The 25,211-nt window shown below is 41.6% G+C and overlaps 1 protein-coding gene and 1 pseudogene across 2 annotated transcripts; one reads left to right on the forward strand and one right to left on the reverse strand.

Annotated features, from left to right (window-relative positions):
• Positions 1 to 400: 400 nt before the first annotated feature.
• On the reverse strand, positions 401 to 11,351 carry LOC103733084 (annotated as a pseudogene).
• Positions 11,197 to 24,202, forward strand: Srsf12 (serine and arginine rich splicing factor 12). Of its 2 annotated transcripts, XM_017797830.2 has the most exons (5): positions 11,197 to 11,414; positions 17,833 to 17,937; positions 19,855 to 19,958; positions 20,125 to 20,266; positions 22,980 to 24,202. In XM_017797830.2, exons 1-5 carry the CDS (start codon positions 11,350 to 11,352, stop codon positions 23,344 to 23,346), a joined length of 783 nt encoding a protein of 260 aa, XP_017653319.1. In that variant the 5' UTR covers positions 11,197 to 11,349; the 3' UTR covers positions 23,347 to 24,202. The 2 variants fall into 2 exon arrangements, with proteins under 2 accessions (XP_017653319.1, XP_029418838.1); XM_029562978.1 differs by lacking the exons at positions 11,197 to 11,414; positions 17,833 to 17,937 and adding an exon at positions 18,935 to 19,277 and having other exon boundaries at positions 19,847 to 19,958.
• Positions 24,203 to 25,211: the final 1,009 nt, after the last annotated feature.

Raw genomic sequence — 25,211 nt, forward strand, 5'->3', positions numbered from 1 at the left:
TTCCTTAATTTTAGATCTTACTGTGGTATGACCTCCTAAGTTTTGTCCATAGCAATAAATAATGTTCTCTTAATAATTCCAAGTTTGGGGAAGAAAAGAAAGTAAATGCCTTATAAACAGTGGTCTTGTTGCTCTTTCTTACCAGGCTCTCACCCACACTGTCACAATATCTTAGCTCTACTTTCTTTGGACCCTGAAGTAAGTTGTGAAATGTATCATTGGTACTTTAGATTTAATACTTGGAAAAAAAAAAGGTTTGTGCAACCATATCTAGAATTCCAGTTTACCATTAAAAACATGCAGAGTGAAGACTAACTTCTTCTGATTCCTGTGCCTGAGGAATCCTACACCATGTCTTTATGTCTTGGCAGATTTGTGCACACAAAATAGACTACTTGGATTATAAATTTTCTCCTGGTTTGTACTGTGGCTCTGTAGCAGGGAAGTAGTCTTCCAAGAAGGACTGAATAGATTCAAATGTGGGTCTTTCATCAGGGTCCTTCTCCCAACAAAGATTCATCAATTCATGGAGGGATTCTGGACAGCCCTGAGGACAAGGCAACCTGTATCCTCGTTCTACTTGCTCCAGCACTTCACGGTTCACCACACCTGGATAGGCACTCTCCCCTTTGTTACCAGTTCTGTCTGTAGAATTCCAAATGATCACACAGCTGAGTTTACTGTAAACCGACCATACAGTGCGGCCTCTGGAGCTGCCCACTGGATTGAAAATTTGGCACCTTGTCTTGCTGTGTATTCATTGTCTTCAATTAATCTTGCTAAGCCAAAATCTGCTATTTTGCATACAAGATTTTCTCCAACAAGAATGTTAGCAGCCCAGAAATCTTGGAGAACATAGTTCATTCTTTCAATATATGCCATACCATCAGCAACCTGAGCAACCATATCAACCAGCTGTGGAAGCTTCAAATATTTTCCATCTCCTTCTTTAAGAAAATCCAACAAACTCCCTCTTGACATAAACTCAGTGACAATGTAAATTGGCTCTTCAGAAACAATGGCATAGAGTGGAACCAGTTTATCATGGCTTAATTTTTTTATTGTCTGAGCTTCTTGAAGAAAAGGCATCAATCATTGTACCTGGTTTTAGTGTTTTGATGCTACTTTTGTGGTGTCATCCCATGTTCCCATCCATATGTCACCAAAACATCCTTACCTAGTTTGACCTCTAGTCATAAAGATTCTCAACCTATGAGTCCAGAGTCCGAGTCCCTCCTCCACCTCTGGGTTGCTGGGCGCCTGGGCGGCAGCATGTTCTCACAGTCCTCCAGGACTCGGACTAGGGACTTGGGACTTGTAGGTTGAGGAAGGAGGGAATTCCCAGAGCACTCACAGCGTGGCCTCCCTCCCTCTCCTCCTCCTCCTCCTCCACCTCCTCTTCTTCCTCCTCCTCCCAAGAACTAAATTTTTATTAAATGTCATTTTGAGCAAAAGTATGTTGTTTAATTTATTTATTTTATTTATTCATTTATTTGGGTCTTTTTGAGAAAGGCCTCCCTGTAGCTCCAGCTGGCCTGGAACTCCTTATGTAGACCAGGCTGGCCTTAATCTTATGGAGATCCACCTGTCTCCAGATTGTTGGAATTAAAGGTGGTTACCACCACACCCAGCTAAAAGTATATTTTAAATGCCATTAGTTTTTAAAGTGCTAAAGAGCAAAATTAAAATTACTTCTAAAGAGAAATAATTTTAAAAGTCTCTAGCTAGGGCCAGCTGTGGTAGTTCATGCCTCAGTCCTAACACTTGGGAGGCTGAGGCAAGAGAACCTTGAGGTCCAGGTCAGCCTTGGCTACTAGCAAGATTGGTGAGATGACTCAGCAGGTAAAGATTCCTGTTGCCAAGTCTGACTACCTGAGTTCGGTTCATGGGACCCACGTAGTGGAAGGAGAGAACCCACTCCTATATGTACAGACTCCACATGTGCAGCACACATATAAAATAAATAAAAATACGAAGCTGGAGAGATGACTCTGAAGTTAAGAGTTCATACTGTTTTTACAGAGGACCCAGGTTTGATTCCCAACCACCCTGTCTTAAAAACAAAAACAAAACCAATAAAAGCCTCTAAGGTTGTTCTGGTGTGTGTGTGTGTGTGTGTGTGTGTGTGTGTGTGTGTGTGTGTGTGTGTGTGTGTGTGTGTGTGTGTGTCCAGGGGTGAAGGTGGGGATGGGGAGCCTGGGGATTCAACTCAGGGCTTGGTACATGCTAGGAAAGCACTCTACCACCATTAGCTATAGGTACAGCCCCCAAAGTCTCTAGTTTATGCTTTTTCCAATAGATAGTTGGTTAATTTAAGGTTTGAATTAACTTCAAAGGAATTTATTTCTGCTTTTAGGATGCAGTATGGAAGGACAAACTTCTGCCCATGGCTGGGAGGGGAGCTCTATAACATGCTTCCTAAGAGAGGATGAGAAGGAAGCGGTCTCCTAGTATCCAGGGAAAATGAATCTTCCATTGGAGACAAGTCAGATAAATGTGACCTGGCAGCACAAGAGGCCTGAAGGGAGAGAACAGAACAGTTCACTCCTATGGAGGGATGAGAGAGTTGTGTTTTGGAACAGTCCTGTGGTGACTGTCCTGGTGACTCTCATACTAGTGACTGCATCATCCTGTGGCCTCAGTGATGGCTGAGTCTCTGATCTCTATTCTGTTTTCCTGTTAAGAACATCTATTTCCTGCATTTGAGTTGGTTCTTGCCAGCTTTCCACAGGTGTCCTCTGGGCTCTGTTGTGTTTGTTTGTGAAAGCAGCATTTCTCATTTACATAAAGTCAATTTCTAGCCAACTAGGCGAATCTGTCTTTTCTCCCCCTTATCCTCCTCACATGGCAGTGACTCTGCTGAAACAGCCCCTCAGTAAGTGTCAAAGGGTCCCAGGTCACAGGGTGAGAAGTCACTATGTGCTCAGAGAGACAGGTTGTCTCAGCTGGAAGCTGGAAAGGAGGATGGAGCTGGGCCTCATGTCAGACAGTCACAGCAGCACCATCTCCTCTAGCTACCCAGTGGCCAGCAGGAAGCTCTCTGAGGATATCTATATGAAGCAGTCTCACTACCCCAAAAGTTTTCTCATTCTTCCTGTGGTCAGTTTGTCTCCTCCAAAACAATCACCACTTTGATTTCTATCCACACACATTAACTTGGACTCCTGAACGTCTTATAAATGGAATTACACAGTTTTTCTTTTGTACCCAGCTCCTTTTACCTAACACATCCATGCTGGTAGAATGCTACTATACACATGACTGGACATGAACTCAGCCCCTTGCTTCCCACTTCCCCTCTCTCACAGCCTCAGCTTTTTCTCCCTCTTATCGGACCCCAGGCTCTGCAGGAAAAGCCCACACCAGCTTCCCTTTTTTCACTTGGGCTCTTGGTATTCATTTGTTGAAGATTCTGGGTAGTTGTCCAATCCTTACATTACGGATATAGCTGATTGCTTCCCGGTGGTGTCATTAATGTGTTCTTTTATCCCCTGCACTTCCTGAAAATTAATGGAATTTGAGCTGTCACCAACCATGAGTGGACAGTGAGCTTGTGCAGAATGTGGCTTATGTGACTAAAGAATTTAAATTTCATGTTAATCTGTTTGTTTTTGTTTTTTGAGACAGGATCTTCCTGTTGCCCCAGCTGGCCTAGAACTCTGTATGTAGACCAGGCTGGCCTCAATCTCACAGAAATCTACCCTCCGAGTGCTGGAATTAAAGGCATGCACCACCACACTTGGCTTATGTTAATCTTTTAAACTAGTTCCATTTGGTTAATGACCACAGGACTGAGCAGTACAGTCACAAAATAATTCCATTATCACAGAAAGATCTATTAGCCAAACAGTTTCAATGTTTTTTTTTTTTATTATTATTCTTGTTAGGTTGTTTTTTAAATATTTTATTTTATTTTTGTGTATGTGTGTCAATGTGAGTATATGCCCATGGAAGTCAGAGGAGGGTCTCAGATCCCCTGGAATTACAGTTACAGACAGTTGTGAGTTGTCCAACATGAGTGTGAACCAAACTTGGGTCCTCTGGAAGAGCTACAAGCATTCTTAACTGCAGCACCACCTCTCCAGCCCTAAATTCAATGCTTTTGCAAGAGTCTTTCTGTTGGGAGCTATTAATATAAATGCAGCCATTATGTACACTGAGCTGTGGCAGGCTTGTTTACTTAGAGTTTGTGTTTTGCACACCAGTACCTAATCTGCCAAGTCAGGAGGAATGTGTTCATAATTTAGGGAAGATGGTTAAATGATGGAGCTCACAATAAGTATTTGACCGCTCCTTGACCCTCAGATACAGGTGGGAAAAACAGCTGTTGAAGCTAATTCAGCTGAGCAAACGGTGGCTGTCTGATGTCCTACTGTATAAAAAGGCTGAGCTAAAATAAACAGGGGCTGCAGTCTCTGCCGACAGTCCTCCCAAGTACCTTTTGTCTGTCTCTTGTTTTTTCTTTCAATCCTCACTCCCCCTTTCAGTACTGTCCGTCTTGGCTGGCTAGCACCGGCACCTTTCATAAACAATACTGTGAGCATCGTTCAGAAGAGCATATCGTGGGGTTTGATTTAAGAAATAAAAGATGACATAAAGTTTCGGGACCATGGCCTGAGCTCTTAGAGGTGCTGGACACTATTGAAGTGGTCATTGTGTTTGAGCCTTTGGTTTGGTTTGGTTTGGTTTGGCTTGGAGACAGGGTTATACTCTGTAGTCCAGGCTATCCTGGAACTCACAGCAATATTCCGCCTTCCGTCATCTGAGTGCAGGGATTACACCATGTACCACATGCCCAGCATGAAGTATGTTTTAGAAGAGGAAGTCAACCACATGCAAGAGGCTTTTAACTAATGTGCCTGTACCATCTCCACTTGGCCATTCCCTTTAGTTGGCCCTCCCAACTCCTGTCAGAATCATCTTTACACAGGATCTGATTTTATTATTACCCTGATGAGAAACGTTTGATGAAGCCATGCATGTGGGTGCTGGGAATCGAACCCAGGTCCTCTGCAAGAGCAGTCAGTGCTCTTAACCACTGAGCCATCTCTCCAGCCCTGGTGGTACTATAGTTTTATGTGTTACACTAATTGAATTTAGTGCTGAATTTGGAGTTGCATGATATAAGGGTTATTCCCTTTTAGTACTCAACACTGAGGGACTGGAGAGATGGCTCAGCAGTTAGGACCCAGCACCTACATGGTGACAAACAACTGTCCATAACTCTAGTTCCAGGAGATCCAACACCCTCTTCTAGCTCCTATTAGCATTGCTCACACATGGTGAACCTACATATATACAGGCAAAACATTTATACACATAAAATAAAATTAAAAATTAAAAAATTCAACATTGAGTACATTAGGGAGCGAGAAAGCTTGACACCAGTGTGTCTTCAACATTTCTCTATTGGATCATTGATTTCTCTTTCATCAGACAAAGCTGACCTCAGGGTTGGAATCTTTGTAGTTAAAGTAAACATTTTTTAAATGGGTCTGGTGGGAGACTGGGGCAGGAGGAAAGTTTCAAGTTTGAGACTAGCCTGGGCTACATAGTGAGAACCTGTTTCAAATCCCCCCCTCAAAAAAAATCAGATAGTTTCTAATTATTTCTTCTTTCTGAATATGAGAGACTTAATATTGATGAAAAGAGTTTGCTTTTCATAAGAGTGGAGGCTGGAGCGATGGCTTAGTGGTTAAAAGTACTTGCTTCTCTTGTAGAAGACCCAGGTTCATTTCCCAGATCACACATGGTGGCTCAGAACTGTCTGTGACTCCAGTTCCAAGGGATCCAATGCTTCTTCTGGGACTCCTTGGGCATTACATGCATGTGATGCACATAGATACATGCAGTCAAATACTCACATAAAATACAAATAAAATAAAAGTGAGGGGCTGGAGAGATGGCTCAGTGGTAAAAACAGCTTGCTACTCTTATAGAAGATCAGAGTTCAATTCCTAGCACCCATGTTGGGAAGCTCCCAACTGTCTGTAACTCTGGCTTCAGAGGATCTGACACCTTCTCGCCTCCACAGGCACCTTCATGAGATACACACACATACACATAAATAAAAATGAAAATAAAATAAAAATGAGCTAATTTAAGCCTTATATGGTAAAGAGGTATACCATTACAGCAAAAATAACTTCAGAGCACACATGAAAATAATGAGTTTGTAGGCTGGAGAGATGGCTCATGGTTAAGAGTACTGGTTGTTCTTGCTGAGGACTTAGGTTTGAATCCCAGCACCACATGGTGGCTAACAACCATCCTTAACTCCAGCTCCAGGTGATCCAACACCCTCTTCTGACTTCCATGAGCATTGTATGACACAGGCAGGCATAACACTCATAAAATAAAGTTTTTTAAAAAGATTCAAAAAGAGAAAACAATGAGTTTGGCAAACACTGGGAAAAGGTCCTTATTATAGAGAATAACTTCTATTTTTATCCCCAGCTCCTAATAATATGCTTTGTGGCAATGACTTTTTCCAATATGGACATATTCTGGACAAGTGAATTTTATTTAACTGTACAACCAAAAAAGTGAATCTTAAGCTTGCTGAGCCATGTGCTCCTCTTGTGATCTGGGCATAAGACCTTTCCTTGCCCTTGACCAAAAATCAATATATGAGTGGTTATATGAATGATTTACATATGAAAGTGCTTCAAACAGCACTATCTGATGGCAAAAAGTGAGAGAAATTGTAGTTCTATGTGTGGTACTCTAGGTCTAGTGATCAAAGGGCAAGACTTCTCTGGTATGACAGGTTTGCTTTTACTTCCCCATTTCATGCTAGAGATCTTTTTCAATACAACAAAAAGTGGGTTTTTGTTCTGGAACACAGTTCCAAGAGAAATCTGAAGGAACAGGTTCTCAGCAGTTCAGGTTCACTCTTAGCTAAAATGGATGCTAAGAGTCTGGCTATTTTTTTATTAAGGCATAAATGTAATGTGGCTTAGAAATACTGCAATGCTTGATATACAACAAATTAACCCTAAATGTTTGATGAATTAAAAGGAAATACCCATGCTGGGCATGGTGATGCAAGCCTTTAATCCCAACACTCTGGAGGCAGAGGCAGAGGCAGAGGCAGAGGCAGAGGCAGAGGCAGAGGCAGGTGGATCTCCATGAGTTTAAGGCCAGCCTGGTCTACGTAGTGAGTTCCAGGCCAGATGGGGCTACAGGGAAACCACCCTGTCTCAAAAAGACCAAAAAAGAAAAGAAAAGAGGAAACACCCACCTCCAACATTGTTGGGGACCTCTGTTATGCAAAGTAGAAGCCCCTTCATGTCCGGACAGCTCATGCAGCTTGGGGTTATGTGCTGGGGCTCCTTTCATAGCAGGGTGCCTTCCTGGCATCTTTCCTGTCTCTCCTTTAAAAGTGCCCGCCACAAATGCTCACATAAACATGGCCTCTGGCTCTGAAAGATACCATGTTTTTCCTGTGTAATTTTTCAGGTAGTCAGCAGTCTGGCGGCATGGCAGAAACCCACTTCCATATGTAAATAGAATGCCTCACAAAGTATCTAACAGCCAAAGCTTTTACCACTACCCCCATGGTATAAATATCCCAGTCTTTCTCTCAATATCAGAGAGCTGGGTCACAGAGAGCTGAGTCGCAGAGCTGCTGAATCACTGAGAGCAGAGACAATAAAGCTGCAACACAGACTAAGCCAAGTCTTGAGTCTTGTGTCTTACTACCTGTGACCTAGCCTCTCCAGGGGGGGGGGGCAGCACTCCTCTGCTACCGACTTGCGGACATTCCTAGCTTTCGCCGTTCTCGCACTCTTCCCGCGGTCCAATGGCCAGTGGACCTTGCTTCCTGAGGAAAGCACATGGGTGAATTAAGGGCGGGATTCGGCTGGACAACGCTCCAGCAGCAGAGGAACTTTCAGCACCAGAGCGGCGGACACGCAGGACCCGAAGCGGCTGAAAAGCCCGCGGGACACCCGCCGCAGTTCCCAGAGAGGCGCGGCCAGAGCCAGACCCGCGCCACAACTCGCCAGGTGTGGCAGGGACCTCGAGATACCCGTGCACCCTACGCCTGGGGCCCAGAGCGACCCCTATACAACATGTTCAAGACATAGTTTCACTTTAGGGCATGTAGTCACTGACTTTTCTGAAAGATTAACTTGATCCTTTGTAGTTCTGTTATGATAAAAACAGCTTTCTATATGATTTCTTAGACATATCAAACCATATAAAATCATAAAAGGAGACCATCATAGATTCTCCAACTGGACTATATGAAATAATCTTTGATAAACAAAGTGCAGGGGTAATAGGGGAAAAATTGTAATTTGGGGGCTGGAGAGATAGCTTAGGGGTTAAGAGCAGTAGCTACTCTTGCAGATGAGCTGGATTTGGTTCTCAGCGCCCACGTGGTAACTAACAACCTTCTGAAACTCCAGTTCCAGGGGATCCTATACCCTCTTCTAGCCTCTTTGGGCATTGCACAATAGGTGGATTTTATATATGTGCAGGCAAGATACTCATATACATTTAAAAAGTTAATAAATAAAATTTTTTAAAATTATAATTTATCCTATACAAATTCCCATATCAGTTAGGGAAACAGCTCTGTGGTAGAGCACTTGACTGGCATGCACAAGACCCCAGGCTCAATCCCCAGTACCACACACAAATACAAACAAACAAACAAACAGAAAGCAAGTTTCCACATCACTTTTGTTTTCAGCATTAGGGAACATACAAAGGTAGACCAGGGCCACTCTTACTAGAGGAGAGCTAGTGCCAACTTTTGGGGAGCTGTTGCATTAATCCTGATATTCTGTTCCTTCAAAATATTTCTCATCACACAAACCTTAAGGCAATTACACAGGTCTAAGCACAACTAATATTCATTAGATCTAGTTCACTACTACCACATGCAAAACCAAAGTAATCATCTGCAAACCAGTACTTGAAAGGCTGAGGCAGGAGAGTCTCAGTGTTCACGGCTCTCTCTCTCTCTCTCTCTCTCTCTCTCTCTCTCTCTCTCTCTCTCTCTCTCTCTTTCTGTTTCTCTTATGGCTTTTGTGATTTTACTCCTTGATTATAGACCTAAGAAAAGCAAGTTATATTACATAGCCTCATACATTATTATCTTATTTCTTATTTCAGAAATACAAATATGTGCTGTTTAATATTATAAACCACCCTTGGCACCTTTGGGCCACCCATGGAAATTTTAAATAAGGATACTGGGGCCAGGACGATATCTCAGATGCCAAAGTGCTTGCCAAGCAAGCATGAGGATCTGAGTTTGGATCACCAGTACCCATGTAGAAATCCAGGCAGGGTGATTCCAGCACTAAGAAGTTGGAGACAAGAGGATCCCTGGAGCTTGCTGCTTGCTAGCCAACTAATCTAGCTCTAGGTCCTGTGAGAGACCCTGCCTCAGAACATAAGGTAGAAGTTGGGCATGATGATCTACACCTTTATTCCCAGCACTCAGGAGGCAGAAGCAGGTAGATCTCTGTGGGATTGAGACCAGCCTGGCCTATATAACAAGTTCCAGGCCAGCTGTGGCTACAGGGAGATGCTGTCTCAAAAACCAAATGAACAAACAAACAATAAATGAATAAATAAGGTAGAGAACAATTGAGGTTACCTGACCTCTAGTCTCCACACATACATGCACATACATGTGATACACACATATATCACATGAACATGCAAAATAGGGACACCCTTAGATTTCAAATTTTGCTACCAACCCAGAAATAGTAGTTTTCTACTCTCAAACTCTTTTCCCCATGATCCACTGATGAAATTGAGTTAGCTTGGCATGGTGACCGGTGGATCATGGACTATAATCTTAGCACTTGGGAGGCTGAGGCAGAGGATTGCCATGAGTCCAAGACCGGCCTGGGTTACACAGTGAGTTCCAGGCTAGTATGGACTACAGAGTTGGACCTTGTCTCACCACCACCAACAGAATTTAGACAGTTGTGTTCTCCTGTACCATTCAGAACATGTACTCTGGAGTGACAGCCAGTGTAAAGTGGGCAGAGGTTGAAGGGAAGGTATAGCCTAGAGTCTAAATGAAAACCATTGCTCTCAGCTATTTTACCAGAGACAGGCCACAGGAGTAAACACCCTGATCAGATGTAAATTTTTATGTGCCTCCATTTTCTTTCTTCGTAAGTTTTTAAAAATATTTTATAGCCGGGTGTGGTGGCACACGTCTTTAGTCCCAGAGCTCGGGAGGCAGAGGCAGGTGGATTTCTGTGAGTTTGGGGCAGCCTGGTCTAGGTAGTGAGTTCCAGACCAGCTGGTGCTATGGGGAGACCCTGTCTCACAAAGACCAATAAATAAATAAATAAATAAATGTTAAATATTTTATTATTTTATGTGTATGAGTGTATTGCCTGCCATGTACTTAAGTGCACCTGCATCATGCAATGCTGGTGGAGGTCAGAAGAGCTGCCATGTGGGTGCTAGGAATCGAACCAGGTCCTCTGCAAGAGCAGCCAGTGCCCTTAACCACTGAGCCATCTCACCAGCCCCTCTTGAATTTTTTTTTTTTACATTTAATTTATTTGTGTGTATGTGTGTGGGTATGAATGTACTAGGGTGCATATGTGGGAGTCAGAGGACGACTTGTCAGTTCTCTCCTTCCACCATGTGGGTCCTTGGGTTCATCAGCCCTAGCAAGTCAACACACAGTACTCTCAATTTTCCTATTTCAACCCAGCCTGAGTCCAGTGTGATGACCCTACCTGGCTACATAGGACCCTGTCTCAGAGCAAGCAAACGAACAAAAACCCAGCCAATTTGACAGTCTCCTTTTCTGATTCTTTTGAAGCTTTACCCCCTATTGCCCTTCATTTCCTGTATTGCCTCAGGGCCTTGCAGTACAGCAATTATTCTCCCTTCATGTATGCTTTTATACTGCATTAAGAGTTGAGCTCTTCCGAGAAAAGTAAGGTGACCTAAGCTTGCCCATCAGAGCCATAAGCGACTGTTCATAGCACGCGGTTCTTTCACAGCCTTTATCACAGTATCTTTTCTGAGGGTGCAAGTAGGGTGTGACATGGTCTTCTTAGGGAGGTGTCGCTAGCCTGGAACTAGTGTGTACCTTGACAAGTGTGATTACCAGAATTTATTTATTTCCCTAGAGGCGGGGGCTGGGGCTGAGTTATGGAGTGATAGATAGAGTGGAGGCCGGGGTGCTATCACCCCCACCTCCACGCTAAGCCCAAGGCCAGGTCTCGGCTCCCTGCTGCAGCGCAGGCCCAGCGCCCGGCTGCCCGCGCCCCCCGCCCGCCTCTGCGGCTGCGCGGCCGGCCGAGGGGAGGGGGCGCGGCTGAAGCTGCGCCCGCCGCCGGGACTGCGAGCGGCATGTCTCGCTACACCAGGCCCCCCAACACCTCCCTGTTCGTCCGGAACGTCGCGGACGCCACCAGGTGAGCTGGCGACAGGGCCCCGCGGAAGTGCGGGCCGGGCCGGGTGCTGGGCCTCCCCGCCAGGGCCGGGTACTGGGATAGAGGCCCGCTACCAGGAATGGGGGCTGAGGTGAGGGCCGGGTACTGGAATGGGGGTCGAGGTAGGGGCCAGGTACCGGGATAGGGGTTGGGTACCAGGATGGGGGCTGAAATAGGGGCCGGGTAGAGGCGGGGGAGACGGCCGGGTACCGGGGTGGCGGCCAGGGTAGCGGCCGCCAGCTAACCTTCCTGAGGAACTAGGGATGTCTCGTCTCAGGATGCGTACCTTGGGCCTTGCAATTTCTTTTCCGCTGGTTCTGGGCGGCTTTCAGACAATGCTCACCACCCAATTTTATACTATATGCAAATGATTAGTCACTGCGATTTATACTCCTTTTTTTTTTCCTGAAGTTCTGAGAACAATATTAATCTTAATAATGGTTAGTGAATTTTGATGCCCAAAGTCTTCGCCATCCCTTCCCCCCTCTGAGATTTCTGTATACATGGTGGCTTCAACATTTCCTTAAGATCTTAAGGAATGGTTTTATATAGGAGCCAGAGGGAATGGAGGGGTCACGTTAACAGACACCCTGATTTCATTGGACTACTAAATCCCAATGTTATCTTATTCAGCAACATTACCCAATACTTAAGGGAAAGGTTTCAATGACTTACTTGGGCCTAAACAGCTACAAATATATGGAGCACTTCACTTGTTAGTTATCATAATCTGTAGCTTTGGGGCAGGGATTGGGAAACGGGTCTGTATCTAGTCCAGGCTGGCCTCGAACTCCCTAGCCTTGGTTGAGATATTGAACTCCTGATCCTACTGCCTCCACTTCCCTCCCAAATACTGGGACAAGTATGTCCCACCACCTTGTCTAAAATTTACTTTTGAGGAATATTTTTAATTTGATCACTATATGTCACAACTATAGACTGAATAAATAAACTTTTAAAAGAGGCCATGTTTTATATTTCTTCTTAAGCTGTTTATCAATACAGTATTACATAGAAAAATGAAACATCACTTGGGTAGGGTAAAAAAATATTCCACGCTTGCACAGACAACTCAAACAATGAGCACAAGGTCTTTGGTCTTTTTAGCAGATTTGCAAAAACAAACAAAAACAAAACTCCAGAGGTTTCTAATTCTAGTGGTCACAAGAACCAGCTAGAGTAATATAAAAAAATGCAATGTTGTAAGCAGTAGTGATTGGAAGAGCATGTACCATCTAAAGGGAAAAACGTGTTGCCACTTATTAAATTTTTTTAAAAAATTTTCAGTGCAGGAATCAAACCCAGAGGCTTGTGCAAATGCTCTACTACTGAGCTATAGTTAGTTACTGAGGCAAGCCTTGAACTCACTTTGTAGCCCAGGCAAGTCTTCAACATTTTTTGTTTCGTTTTATTTTTTGTTTTTTAAGTCTTTTTTGAGATAGCCCCAGGTGATCTGGAACTCGCTATGTATTCCTGGCTGGCCTTGATCACACAAAGATCCACCTACCTCTGCCTCCAGAGTGCTGGGATTAAAAGTGTGTGCCACCACGCTCAGCCCAAGTCTTCAACTTCTAATCCTCCTGCCTCAGTCTCCCCCACAGCCGTCAATACAGGGCTGTGCCACAACCACCAACCAGCCATGTCTTGTTTTTAAAAACAAACAAAACAACAAACAAACATAAAGTCAAGTAAACATATCTACTTGGTACAACTAAACTCTGCTCTGAGTAATCTACTACTGAGTACTGAGGCTGAGCATTGAGATTTACTGATTCTCTTTTCTTTCTTTCACCATGTTTTAGTCCTGTCACTGGGGAGGTAATCAGACTCGGGTTGGAGAGATGACTCAGTAGTTAAGAGCATTGGCTGATCTTGCAAAAAAACCTGGGTTTGAATACCAACACCCACATAGTGGCTAACAACCTCCTGTAACTTCAATTCCAGGGGAATCAGAAACCCTCTTCTGTCTTCTGTGGGCACTGCACAACACAGATGCACTTACATACATGCAAGCATAACACTCATACACATAAAATAAAAGTAAATAAGTAAATAAATAAATAAATAAATAAATAAATAAATAAATATAAAAAGAGTCCATCATGGAAGGGAGGCATGGTGGCAGAGGTGGCTGGAGCAGAAAGTCAACCACACACATCTTCAAGCAGGCACAGGAAGCAGAGAGACAGACTGGAAATGGGAGGTGGCTGTCTACTCTCAAAGCCTTCCCTGAGTTATGTGCTTCCTCCAGCACGGCCATACCTTCTAAAAATTGCAGACCCTCCCCAAACAGCACCACCAACTGGGGACTGAGTGTCCAAATACTGGTGCCTATGGGGAACATTCTCATTCGAACCACCACATCTACCCTGGTTTTCGAATTTCATATAGCAAGTTACTAGAGGCCTGAGTTTGTAGGTCAGTGGTAGAGCTCTTACCTCCCATGCCAAAACATAGACAAATAGGTAAAAAAGAAAACTGATTTTAGAATCATGATGGAGGCTGAGGTAGAACTGTTTGCTGATCTCGATCAACCTGGGCTACATATGGAGACTCTGTCTCAAAAAACCTAAGCTAGGGGAACACTGACTGCTCTTTCACAGGACCTGGGTTCAGTTTCCAGCACCCATATGGCAGCTAACAGCCATCTATAACTCCAGTAACAGGGGATTCGATGCCCCCTTCTGATCTCCTTGGGTATTGCATGACACGGATGCACTTATATACATGCATGCAGTACACTCATACACATAAAATAAAAGAAATAAAATATTAAAAAACCCAAAGCCAACCACACACACACACACACACACACACACACACACACACACCCACACACACCATTTTATTATTTAATATAGGCCTTAAAGCACAAGGCATTTAGTAGCTTAATGTCAAAAGATATTTAACTTATTTAGTAGGTTAACATAAATTTAATAGAAATGAAATAGAATACAAGAACTGCAGACATTTTAATAATAAGTTTTAATGGTGTTTTTAAAGAGGAAGTTATTTGTTTGTTTTGGCTTTTTGAGACAGCCTTGCTCTGTAGCCCAGGCTAGCCTCAAACTTCTGGCAGTTCTTTTGCCCCAGCCTCCCAAGTGCTGGGATTACAGGTGAGAGCCCCCATACCTGGCTTTTGTCATTTATTTTCACTAGTGAGGTAATGTGGGTAAGAACTAGTAATTTTAATTCTTTGCTTTTATAATTGTAGAGGAATAACATTTTTAAACATTTTATTTATTTTTTTTATTTTATGTGTATGAGTGTGTTGCCTGCATGCATGTAAGTACACCTGTGTCATGCAATGCCCACAGAAGTCAGAAAAGGGCATCAGAACCCCTAAAACTGGAGTTATGGACAGTTGTTAGCTGCCTTGTGGGTGCTAGAAATTGAACCCAGGTTCTCTGTAAGAGTAGTCACTACTCAACCCCCAGCCATCTCTCCAGCCTCAGGATTTTATTTATTTTTATATTATGTGTATGAGTGTTTTACCTTCCTGTATGTATGTACGTATACCATGTGCCCACAGAGGCCAGAAGAAGGTGTCAGAGCCTCTGGAACTAAAGTTATAGATGATTGTGAGCTGCCATGTAGGTGCTGGGAACTGAACCCCGGGTCTTCTACAAGAAGAGCAATCACCAGTCCCTCCATTTCTGTTTCTTAAGGGGAAAAAAAAGGTCAATAGCATAGAATATAGTACATGTAAAACCCACCCTTATAAAATTAGTTGACTTTTAGCAAAGTGATTGGAGAAAGGAGTCTTTTCAACAAATGGCGTTGGAACAACTGAATATACACAGAAAACACCAACTACAATGGCAGCCTTTGCCTCACATAACAATTTGAGCTATCTGCTCAAACTGTAGAAAACTGGGAAGCATTTGGAAAAAAGCAAAAAAAAAATTCATGTCCTAGGGACAAAGATTTCTTTCAGGACAAAGAAAGCAATTATCATAAATGAAAAGCTAATACTGACTAATTAGATTTCACCAAAATTAAAGTATCGAGCCACAGACTGAAAAAACACAAAATGTGTATCTGACAAAGGACTTGTTTCGAGAACATAGAAATTTTAACAACCCAACAATAAAAGGACAAACATTATCATTAAAAATGGGCAAACCTGCCAGCATCAGCACATGCCTGTCATCCCAGAACCCAAGAAGAGGATTGCCATTTCAAGACCTACCTGGGCTATGAAGTAAGATCTTGTCTTTTAAAAACAACAACAACAAAAAGAAGAATGGAAAGAAGAGAGGGAGGGGAAGTGGAACAAAAACTCAGATATTTTACAAAGAAAAAATATATCAGATAGCCAATTAGCACATGAAAAACTTTTTAACAGGCTGGAGAGATGGCTTAGTGGTTAATAATGCTTGTGGCTCTTGCTGAGGACCTGACTTCAGTTCCCCACACCCATGTTGGGCAACTCATAACTGCCTGTAACTCCAGCACCAGGGGATCTGACACTCTCTTCTGGGCTCCACAGGAACCTGCATACTCCTGGCATATCCACACACAGGCACATATATAAAAATAATAAAAGTAAATTTTAAAGTGTTTGACATCATTTGTCATTAGAGAAATATGAATTCAAACCACCTACTTTATTATTTTGGGGTTTTTTTTTGAGTCAGGGTCTCACTATGGCTAGTCTAGAAGTCACTATGTAGACCAGGCTGGACTCAGATTCACAGAGGTCTACCTGCTTCTGTCTTCCGAGTACTGGAATTAAAGGCATGTGTCACTATGCCCAGCCTTTAAAAAGAATTAGAAATCACTGTCATATTGTCTAGTCTTGAGAGAATATTAGCTAATATAATTTGTGAAACCACAGTTTTTCAGTTGCTTACAGAAGTCGTATGAATGTAGTTACACTGTCATGTCACATTCTGCATTTCTGAACCAGAAAGTGCCTCTTAGCTTCTCTTCCCGTCAGTCTAGCTGTTTTTCCAAATGTCTGACTTTGACACTGGCAACACCTTTCTTCCATTTAGAAGCTATGTGTTCAAAGCTTGTCTGAGTCCCTGTGGTTTCTGTGAGACAGTGTGCTTCAGTGGTTAATAACAGACTAGTCTGATTCCATAACTGCCATTTGCTGGCTCAATGACCTTACAGAGGACTAATCTGTCTCTCCCCTCATCTGTAAACAACCACAGAGTTGTTGTGAGGGTTAAGTGGTCTTCAGATGAGCAGTGGCTTCTATATAAGTGCATCATAACTGTCAGCTAGTACTGCTAAGTATTTTGTGCCTTCACAAGTTAAATTGAGCTCCATGATGAAAACATAATTTCTGTTTTCGGTAAGGCCTGTTCATTACCTGTCATGGTAGAAGACAAAGAGGAAGGTCAAAATACCTGTCAAATATGAGAATACAGGTGCTGGAGAGATGGCTCAGTGGTTAAGAGCCATCTTGCAGATGAACAGAATTCAGTTCTCAGTACCCATGTGGCTTAAAACTGCCTGTAACTCCAGCTTCAGGGGATATGGCACCTCTGGCCTCTGGACACCCATACATATATGCACATACCCACCTGCAGACACACATACATAATTAAAAATAATAAAAAATATTTTTTAAAAAGTATAAGAATACAGTAGTGATATGCTTGTTGGTATATAGTAAAGCATGTATCTTGTTACTAAAGCCAAAAAAAAAATTTTGACTTCTTTGGACTCTAATTCTTGCTATCTGAAAACAAAAGTCACATAATCATGAGACTATGGGGAGGCAAGCAAATGTGTTCTTCAGTGGAACTATTACATCTTTAATGGAAGCAACTTTCAAGGGTGGATCTGCTGGATCCATGTTTTTTGAAACTGAGTTTAACAACCACCTGAGGTGTTTGTAAAAAATAGATTCCATGTCCCTAATGCAGACTTTTTCTGAATTAGGGTCTCAAAGAGACAACACAGAATTTTTTTCCTCTGCCCTCACTCCCTTTTTTTCCTTCCCAAACCTTGGGTGAAGTTAGGCATGATGGTACAACCTGCAGTCCCAGCACTTGGAAGACTGAGACAGGATTGTGAGTTCCGGGCCAGCTTGAAGTGTATAACAATACTCCATCTCAAGAAAAGAAAGAAAAGATACCTTGGGTGATTGTTACAAGAGACAGTTTTAAGTTCTTTTTAAATTGTATTTACATTTATTTGCTGGTATGTGATCACACATACAGAAGTCAGAGGACAAGTTGTAGGAGTCTGTTCTCTCCATCCACCATGTGGATATTGGGGATTGAACTCAGGGTGTTCGACTTGGTGGCAGGTGTCTTTACCCTCCCACTGGGCCTTCTTGACAACCCAACAATTTGTTTGGAAGGTTTCGCTTGGATTTCTGTAGGCAAAATATTTAATACAACTGTTTATATTTCTTTACCTTTTTTCTAAAACACTTCAGGCCTGAGGATTTGCGCCGTGAGTTTGGTCGATACGGTCCCATAGTAGATGTTTACATTCCACTTGACTTCTACACTCGCCGCCCAAGAGGATTTGCTTATGTTCAATATCCTTTATTTTATTGTGAATGTACTGCATACGTGTGCTTATACATTCATGTATTTAGAAGTACATGTTATGAGATTAACATTGTCTAATTAAATGTGTTTATTTCTTTACCTCAGAAAATCTAAAACAGTTTATGGTAGCTGGCAAGCACCCCCAGTTTGAATCAACTTGTTAGCTACAATCCGACCATAAGCTGACCAGGCAAGACAAAGGCACCTAAAGTTCAAGTGTCAAGGAGTAAAGGGGGAGGGCAGATACAGATACAAAGACCTGGAAGAGGGGGAAGTCTTTATCAAGCAAAAGACAAAGCCAGCTCGGAGACATCAGCTTTTCTACATTTATTCAGAGTTCCAGAGTCAAAGCCAAGTCTGTTTTTGCTAGTTCTGCATCTCTTATAAAGTCCACCTTGCAAGTCTTAAAGAGGAAAGGTCAAAGTTCAAGATCAAATGCCACTGAGGTAACTGCTGGTCTCATTTTATATTGCATTTCTTCAGCTTTTCTCTGTTGGCTTGCTATTTTAAGAAACAAGTGGGGCTAGAGACATGGCTCACTGGTTATGAGCACTGCCTGTTCTTCCAGATGATCTGGGTTCAGTTTCCAGAACCAACATGGCAGCTAACAGCTGTCTGAAACTCTAGTTCCAGGAGATTTGCCACCCCTTTCTGGCCTCCACAGCTATTGCACACAGGAGTGCACTTACAAACATGCAAGGAAAACACTCATACACACTAAAAAAAATTTTTTTTTGGTCTTTTTGAGACAGGGTCTCACTGTAGCCCCAGCTGACCTGAAACTTGCTATGTAGACCAGGCTGGCCTCAAACTTACAGTGATCCACCTGCCTCTGCCTCCCAAGTGCTAGGATTAAAGGCATGTGCCACCACACCCTGCTACACATAAAAAATTTAAAAACAAAACATTTCAAAAAACGAAAACTAGTGAACAGCCCATAATATCCATGATATCCATTATAGTTAGATTTGGTATCATATAATTTAGATAAGGGAGTTTAATGGATTATTTCAAATCAATATATGTAATTCCAGATGTTTGCAGATTGTTTTCATGTTATTTTATACTTGCATTCCAAGTAGTAGCACATAAAGGGTTGTTTAAAGTGGAAGGTTCAAAGGTAGATACCATCCTTAAAGGACCAAAGTGGTTTTTTGTTTTAGCTCACTTTGATGTTTGTGGTTTTGTTTGCAATGAATCATTTCTCCTAAATTTCATAATTATAAAGCCTTTTAATGAAAATAACTTTTAATTTCAGAATAAAGGCTTCTGCATGCTGATGTTTTCAGTGAAAATCTTGATGGATTCTTTCTCTGAAATCAGGGCAGTGAGTTCTAAATAGTTTCTTTTTAATACCAGCTTATTTTGGATCACTCTTTCTCTCATGTTTCAAATTACACACAAATTGTGGCTTTACTAATGTGTATACTAAAAATACAGTCATATGGCTTTTCTCGTCTGTTTTTATATTTATATTTCTAAATCACAATAGGGCATTTGTTTTCATAATAAAACATAATTTTTTCTGGTTATTCATATTGGAGATAGGAGTATAATTCCCAGGACTTGGTTTTTCTATTCATTTCACATGTAAATGATACCCTTAAAATATTTTTACTTGGGGCTAAAGAGATGACTCAACAGGTAATAGCACTGGCTGCTCTTCCAGGGAACCCAGGTTTGGTTCTCAGCACCCACATGGCAGCTAACAACCATCCATAACTCCAGTTCCAGGGTATCTGACACCCTCTTCTGATCTCTGTGGGCATTGCATAACACAGGTACACTTACATACATGCTTGCAATACACTCATACACATGAAATAAAAGTAATAAATAAAATATTTTTAAAATATATTTTTACTTAATATCTCATGTTCAAAGTGTCCTTAACAGCTCATCATATTTGAAGATGTTCGAGATGCTGAAGATGCACTTTATAACCTCAATAGAAAATGGGTATGTGGCCGTCAGATTGAAATACAGTTTGCACAAGGTGATCGCAAAAGTAAGTGTTAACTACTCACTCAGCCTTGTTTACCTAGCAGAAAGAGTTTCCAAAATGAGAGTCTTCTATTGAAAATTCTTTTCAGAAAGTGATCTGGTTGCATGGCTGTTACTGTGATTTTTTCAAATCATGAATTACATCACAAGCCTTGTTCTTCATATTCCAGCACCAGGCCAAATGAAGTCCAAAGAGCGTCACCCGTGCTCCCCAAGTGACCACAGGAGGTCTAGAAGCCCCAGCCAAAGGAGATCTCGAAGTCGAAGTTCTTCTTGGGGAAGAGACAGGAGGCGATCCGATAGCCTGAAAGAGTAAGTGCTAGAAATGACAGCATGGAAAACTTTGTATTCTACTTTTCCTGGAAAATATTTTAAAGAGTTGTTGGGAAAAGAAAAAAGAGGCCATATGAATCATTTTGTTTAATATACATAAACAATTTTTGTAGAAAAATATGCTCTTTTCTATCACATACTGTTTTTGTTTCCTTTTCTGGGTACTTGGGATTGAACTCAAGACCTGGCACATGCTAGGCCTGCTCCCTGTTGCATCCACTGTGTAGTCAGTGGCTATAGTCCTAGCCCTTTTCATTTTGAGACAGGGTTTTACTCTTATTTTAACTTGTATGTATACATGTGGTATATGTACATACCACATATGTGTGGGTGCATATGAAGGTATGTGTGCATGTGTCTGCATCCATGCATGTATGCGTGTGTGTGTGTGTGTGTGTGTGTGTTGTAGGTCAGAGGTCTGTAGCTGGTGTTATCCTTGATCTCGTTCCACCTTAGTGTTTGGAAACAGGGTCTCTCACTGAACCTGAAGTTCATCCTTTAGGCTAGACCAGTTGGCTGAGGGATGTACCTGTCTCTGTCCCCACACCTCCCCCAGTGCTGTTTGCAGATGTGCACCACTACCCCTAGCATGTTTTTTTCATGATGTGTAGTCCAGGCTGGCCTTGAATATGCTATTTAGCCTCCTGCCTTAGCCTCCCAAATTCTGGGATTACAGGCATGCCCAGCTCATATATTGTTATTTAACTTGGGTTTATTAGATATCTTCCATTGTTTGTAAGTAATTGTTGTAAATATTGATTGGGGAACTAAGACTGAATTTAAACTTTTTAATTTAATTTATTATTTTATTTTGAGACAGGATCTTACTATGTAGTCCTTACTGGTCTAGAACTCACTATATAGACCAGGCTAGTCTTAAACTCATAGAGATCCATCTGCTCTGGCCTCCCAAATGCTGGGACTAAAGGCCTGTGCTACCATACCGAGCTCTTTTTTTTTTACTTTTTGTTTTATGTGTATAAGTGTTTTACCTGCATGTATGTAAATGCATCACATGTGTACAATGCCTTCAGAAGCAAGAAGAGGGTTTTGGTTTCTCTGGAACTAGAGTTGTGAGCCACCATGTAGGTGCTAGGAGCTGAACTCGAGTCCTCTGCAAGAACAGTGCTTTTAACCACTGAGTCATCTTTCCAGCTTGCAGCTCTTTTCTTTAACTGTTTAAATAGATAATATGTAGCTGGACTTAGTGGCACATGCTTGTAATTCCAGCTTTTGGGAAGCAGAGGCAGGAAGATCCAGAGTCCAAAGTCAGCTGAAGCTATATATCAAGATCCTGTCTCAATCTTTTCCCCCAAAAAGAAAAGACTCAGACCAAAAAAAGAACATTTTTTAAAAAACAGCCAGGTGTGGTAGCACATACCTTTAATCTCAGCACTTGGGAGGCAGAGGCAGGAGGATCTCTGTAAGATTGAGGCCAACCTGGTTACATAGTGAGTTCCAGATCAGCTGAGGATACAGGGAGACCTGGACTCAACAAACAAAAACACAATACAAAACGAAACAACAAAAAATTCCTAAATAAACACAACAATCCAGAATTCAACTCCTGAAAAGGATTAAACTCAGAAAATATAATACTTTGATTTATGAAAGGAGGGAGGTTTATTTCTATAAATTAATAAATTATTAAGAATTAGGGGCTAGCAAAATGGGTCAGTGGTTAAGAGCACCTACTATTCTTACCGAGAACCTGGATTTGGTTCCCAGTACCCACATGGCTGCTAGCAACTATCTATAGCTCCAGTTCCAAGGGATCAGATGCCCCCTTCTGGGCTCCTTGGGCATTGTGCACACATGGTGCCCCTACATACATGTGGGTAAAACACTCATTAAAAAAAATTTTTTTTTAAGAAGTAATGCCAGGTGCTGGAAAGATGGTTGCTTCTCTTCCAGAAAACTGGAATTCAGTTCCCACACCAGGCAGCTTACAACTGTAAGCTTACAGTTACTTACAACCTGTAACTCCAGCTGCAGGGGATCCAATGCTCTCTTCTGGCCCTAGTAGGCACCAACACACGTGGGATACACTTACACACACACACACACACACACACACACACACACACACACACAAATAAATAAATAAAAATAAAAATTTTAAAATAACTAATTCCAAGTATGTTAGGATTGCAAATAGGAGACAAAAATGTATATTTGGGAAGAAAAGACATTTGCAAGTTACCTATTTTCTACTTAGGAACTTGGTTCTGTTTATATTAGAATAATAATAAATCACAATGGAATTACATGGTGAAACTATTGAAATAGTAATTGAAATTGGATTGTCTTGCTTGAATTCTCTTAAATGTTATGGTTTAATGCTTTAATTTTTTCACAGTCATGTAGGCTTTTAAAGTGAATTCTGTTCTTAGAGCATGGTGTGTGGTGGCAACTGGAAGGTGGAGGCTGGAGATTCAGGAATTCAAGGCCATCCTCAGCTATATATCAAGTTCAAAGCCAGCCTAGGCTACACAAGTTTCTGTATGAGAGCCCTAAGAGGCCAGTCACATCCCCTAAGCCCTGTGGCTTACCAAGCCCCTAGTACTTGAGTCTGTGGGAGTTATTTTATATTCAAATCATACCACATGTTCAGTGTTGTGTAAAGCATATACCTTCTTGAAGTATTGTTTCTTAACCTGTTGTCTCTCTCTGACTTTATGGATGTTTGCAGATCTCGACACAGGCGGTTTTCTTACAGTCAGTCTAAGTCTCGTTCCAAATCACTACCAAGGCAGTCTACCTCAGCAAGGCAATCAAGAACTCCAAGGAGGAATTCTGGTTCTAGAGGACGGTCAAGATCCAAATCCTCACAAAAAAGGCCCAAGTCAATGGGAAAATCACAATCACGTTCACCTCAAAAGCAGACTAGCTCAGGAACAAAATCAAGATCACGTGGAAGACACTGTGACTCCATAGCAAGATCCCCAAGCAAATCTCCGAGAGGGTACAGCAATTCCCAAGCTAAGGCACAGACAGCAAAACACTCTCATTTTCATCCACAGTCCAGATCTCGGAGTCATCATCAAAACAGTTGGTGAACGGCAGCATAGCACTGCAGTCTGTACTATTAGTTACTTGAGCTCATTATGTTAAATAAAAATTCATCACGGCTTCTAGAAATGTGAGCTGATATTAGTTACTTTCGGCATGTGGAAGAAATAAAATCACTCTAGCTCTGGATTCATAAATATTTGGTCTTGATTTAAGGGCTCACACCACAAATCACTGTGTGTACAGTGTCACATTTTGTGGGCTGTATCTTGCTCATGTTGTAGCAGGGCGGTACTTTTCAAGGGAAATGGATAAAATGGAACCAGTATGGAAAATTCTACTTAGATATTAAATATTATCAATAATATACTTTACAAAAATATTTTCAACTCTAAAGCACTTTTCATGTAAAAATAATTGTGACTGTATATAATTGGACAGGGCAGACTTAAACTTTTTGACACCTATGTCTCTTGTGACTTCTGGTTTAAGCTTGGACCAGTTCCTGGTAGATAACTAGTACTAGATTACGAGATCTCAAAATAGAATTTGTATACAGAGTCTATAATCATTTCAAAAAAATAGCAAAGGTCAACAGCAAAGGTCAGTTGACATCAAATTGTATCCTATACCACGTTCACTTAAAATGTGAAAGCCAGGTGTGATGATGCATGCCTGCAATCCCAGCACGACATAGGGTAGGAGGAGCAGGACCAACCTGGGCAACATAGTGAATTCAAAGTCAGCCTGGGCTTTATGAGACCCTGTCTTTAAAAAAATTTTTTAAGTGAGACTGTTTTAGTACTAGATTTTGAGTGCTTTAAGGCTACTCTAAAAATTATGGTGTGGAACACTCAGAATCCAAAAATATTCATATAAGCCTTACACATTTGAAGTATAGTACATTTTGTATAAAAATCATATTTATACCATTATTTCTACATAGCTATTTTCATCTGCTTTTTTTTTCTTTTTAGAGCAGTATTCAATATTCTAAATTATATAGAATGTCTTTTTTTTAAATGAGCACTTAGTACATTATATTAAGATGTTCGGGCTGGTGATATGGCTTAGCAGGTAAAGGCTGTACAAACTTTATAACCTGAGTGCAAGCCTGGCAACTTGAATTCAATCCCTGGAACCCACTTAAAGGTGGAAGGAGAGAATCAACTTCACAAGTTGTCTTCTGACCTCCATACTCCTGCTGTGGAATGCATGCACCCACCTACACATCATGCACACAGACACATACACAATAAAAAAAAAATTTTTTTAGAAAACTGAGCATACTCTTTGGGCTGGTGAGATCCCTCAGTGAGTAAAGACACTTACCACCAAGCCTGACAACCTGAGTTTAATCCCCAGGACCTACGTGGTAGAAGAACAGAACTGATTCCTAAAAGTTGTCCTCTGAACTCCATGCATGCCGTGATGTGAGTGCATGTATATGTTTTTGTGTGTGTGTGCTGTGTGTCTGTGTGTGGGCACATAAGTAAATATGTAGTAAAAAAATCTTAAGTTCAAAACTGTACATTCAAGCCAGGCGTAAAGGCACATCCTATAATCTCAGCACTCAGGAGGCAGATGCAGGAAGAGCTTGAGTTTGAAACCAGCCTGGGAAACATTGAGACCCTGTCTCAAAAAAAAAAAAAAACTTCAAAAGACAACTTTGTAGCATTTGACTTTTACACTGCTCTGCATTTTTTAAACCAAATAACTTTGTTGATAGTTGTTGCTTTTATAGTTGTTATAACAATAATTTCTTTTAAGATGTGTTTGTAGCTTACATTTTTCAGAGGGTTTGGTAGATTTGTGATAAAATGGTTTTGCATATGATTATTATAGGAGATATATTTATAGAGCTCTGCTTGTATACCTTGTTGAATTATATTATTGAAACAAAGTTGTCTTT

The sequence above is a fragment of the Nannospalax galili genome, unplaced genomic scaffold, assembly GCF_000622305.1.
Source record: "Nannospalax galili isolate Female #2095 unplaced genomic scaffold, S.galili_v1.0 scaffold375, whole genome shotgun sequence".
Classification (NCBI taxonomy): Eukaryota; Metazoa; Chordata; class Mammalia; order Rodentia; family Spalacidae; genus Nannospalax; species Nannospalax galili.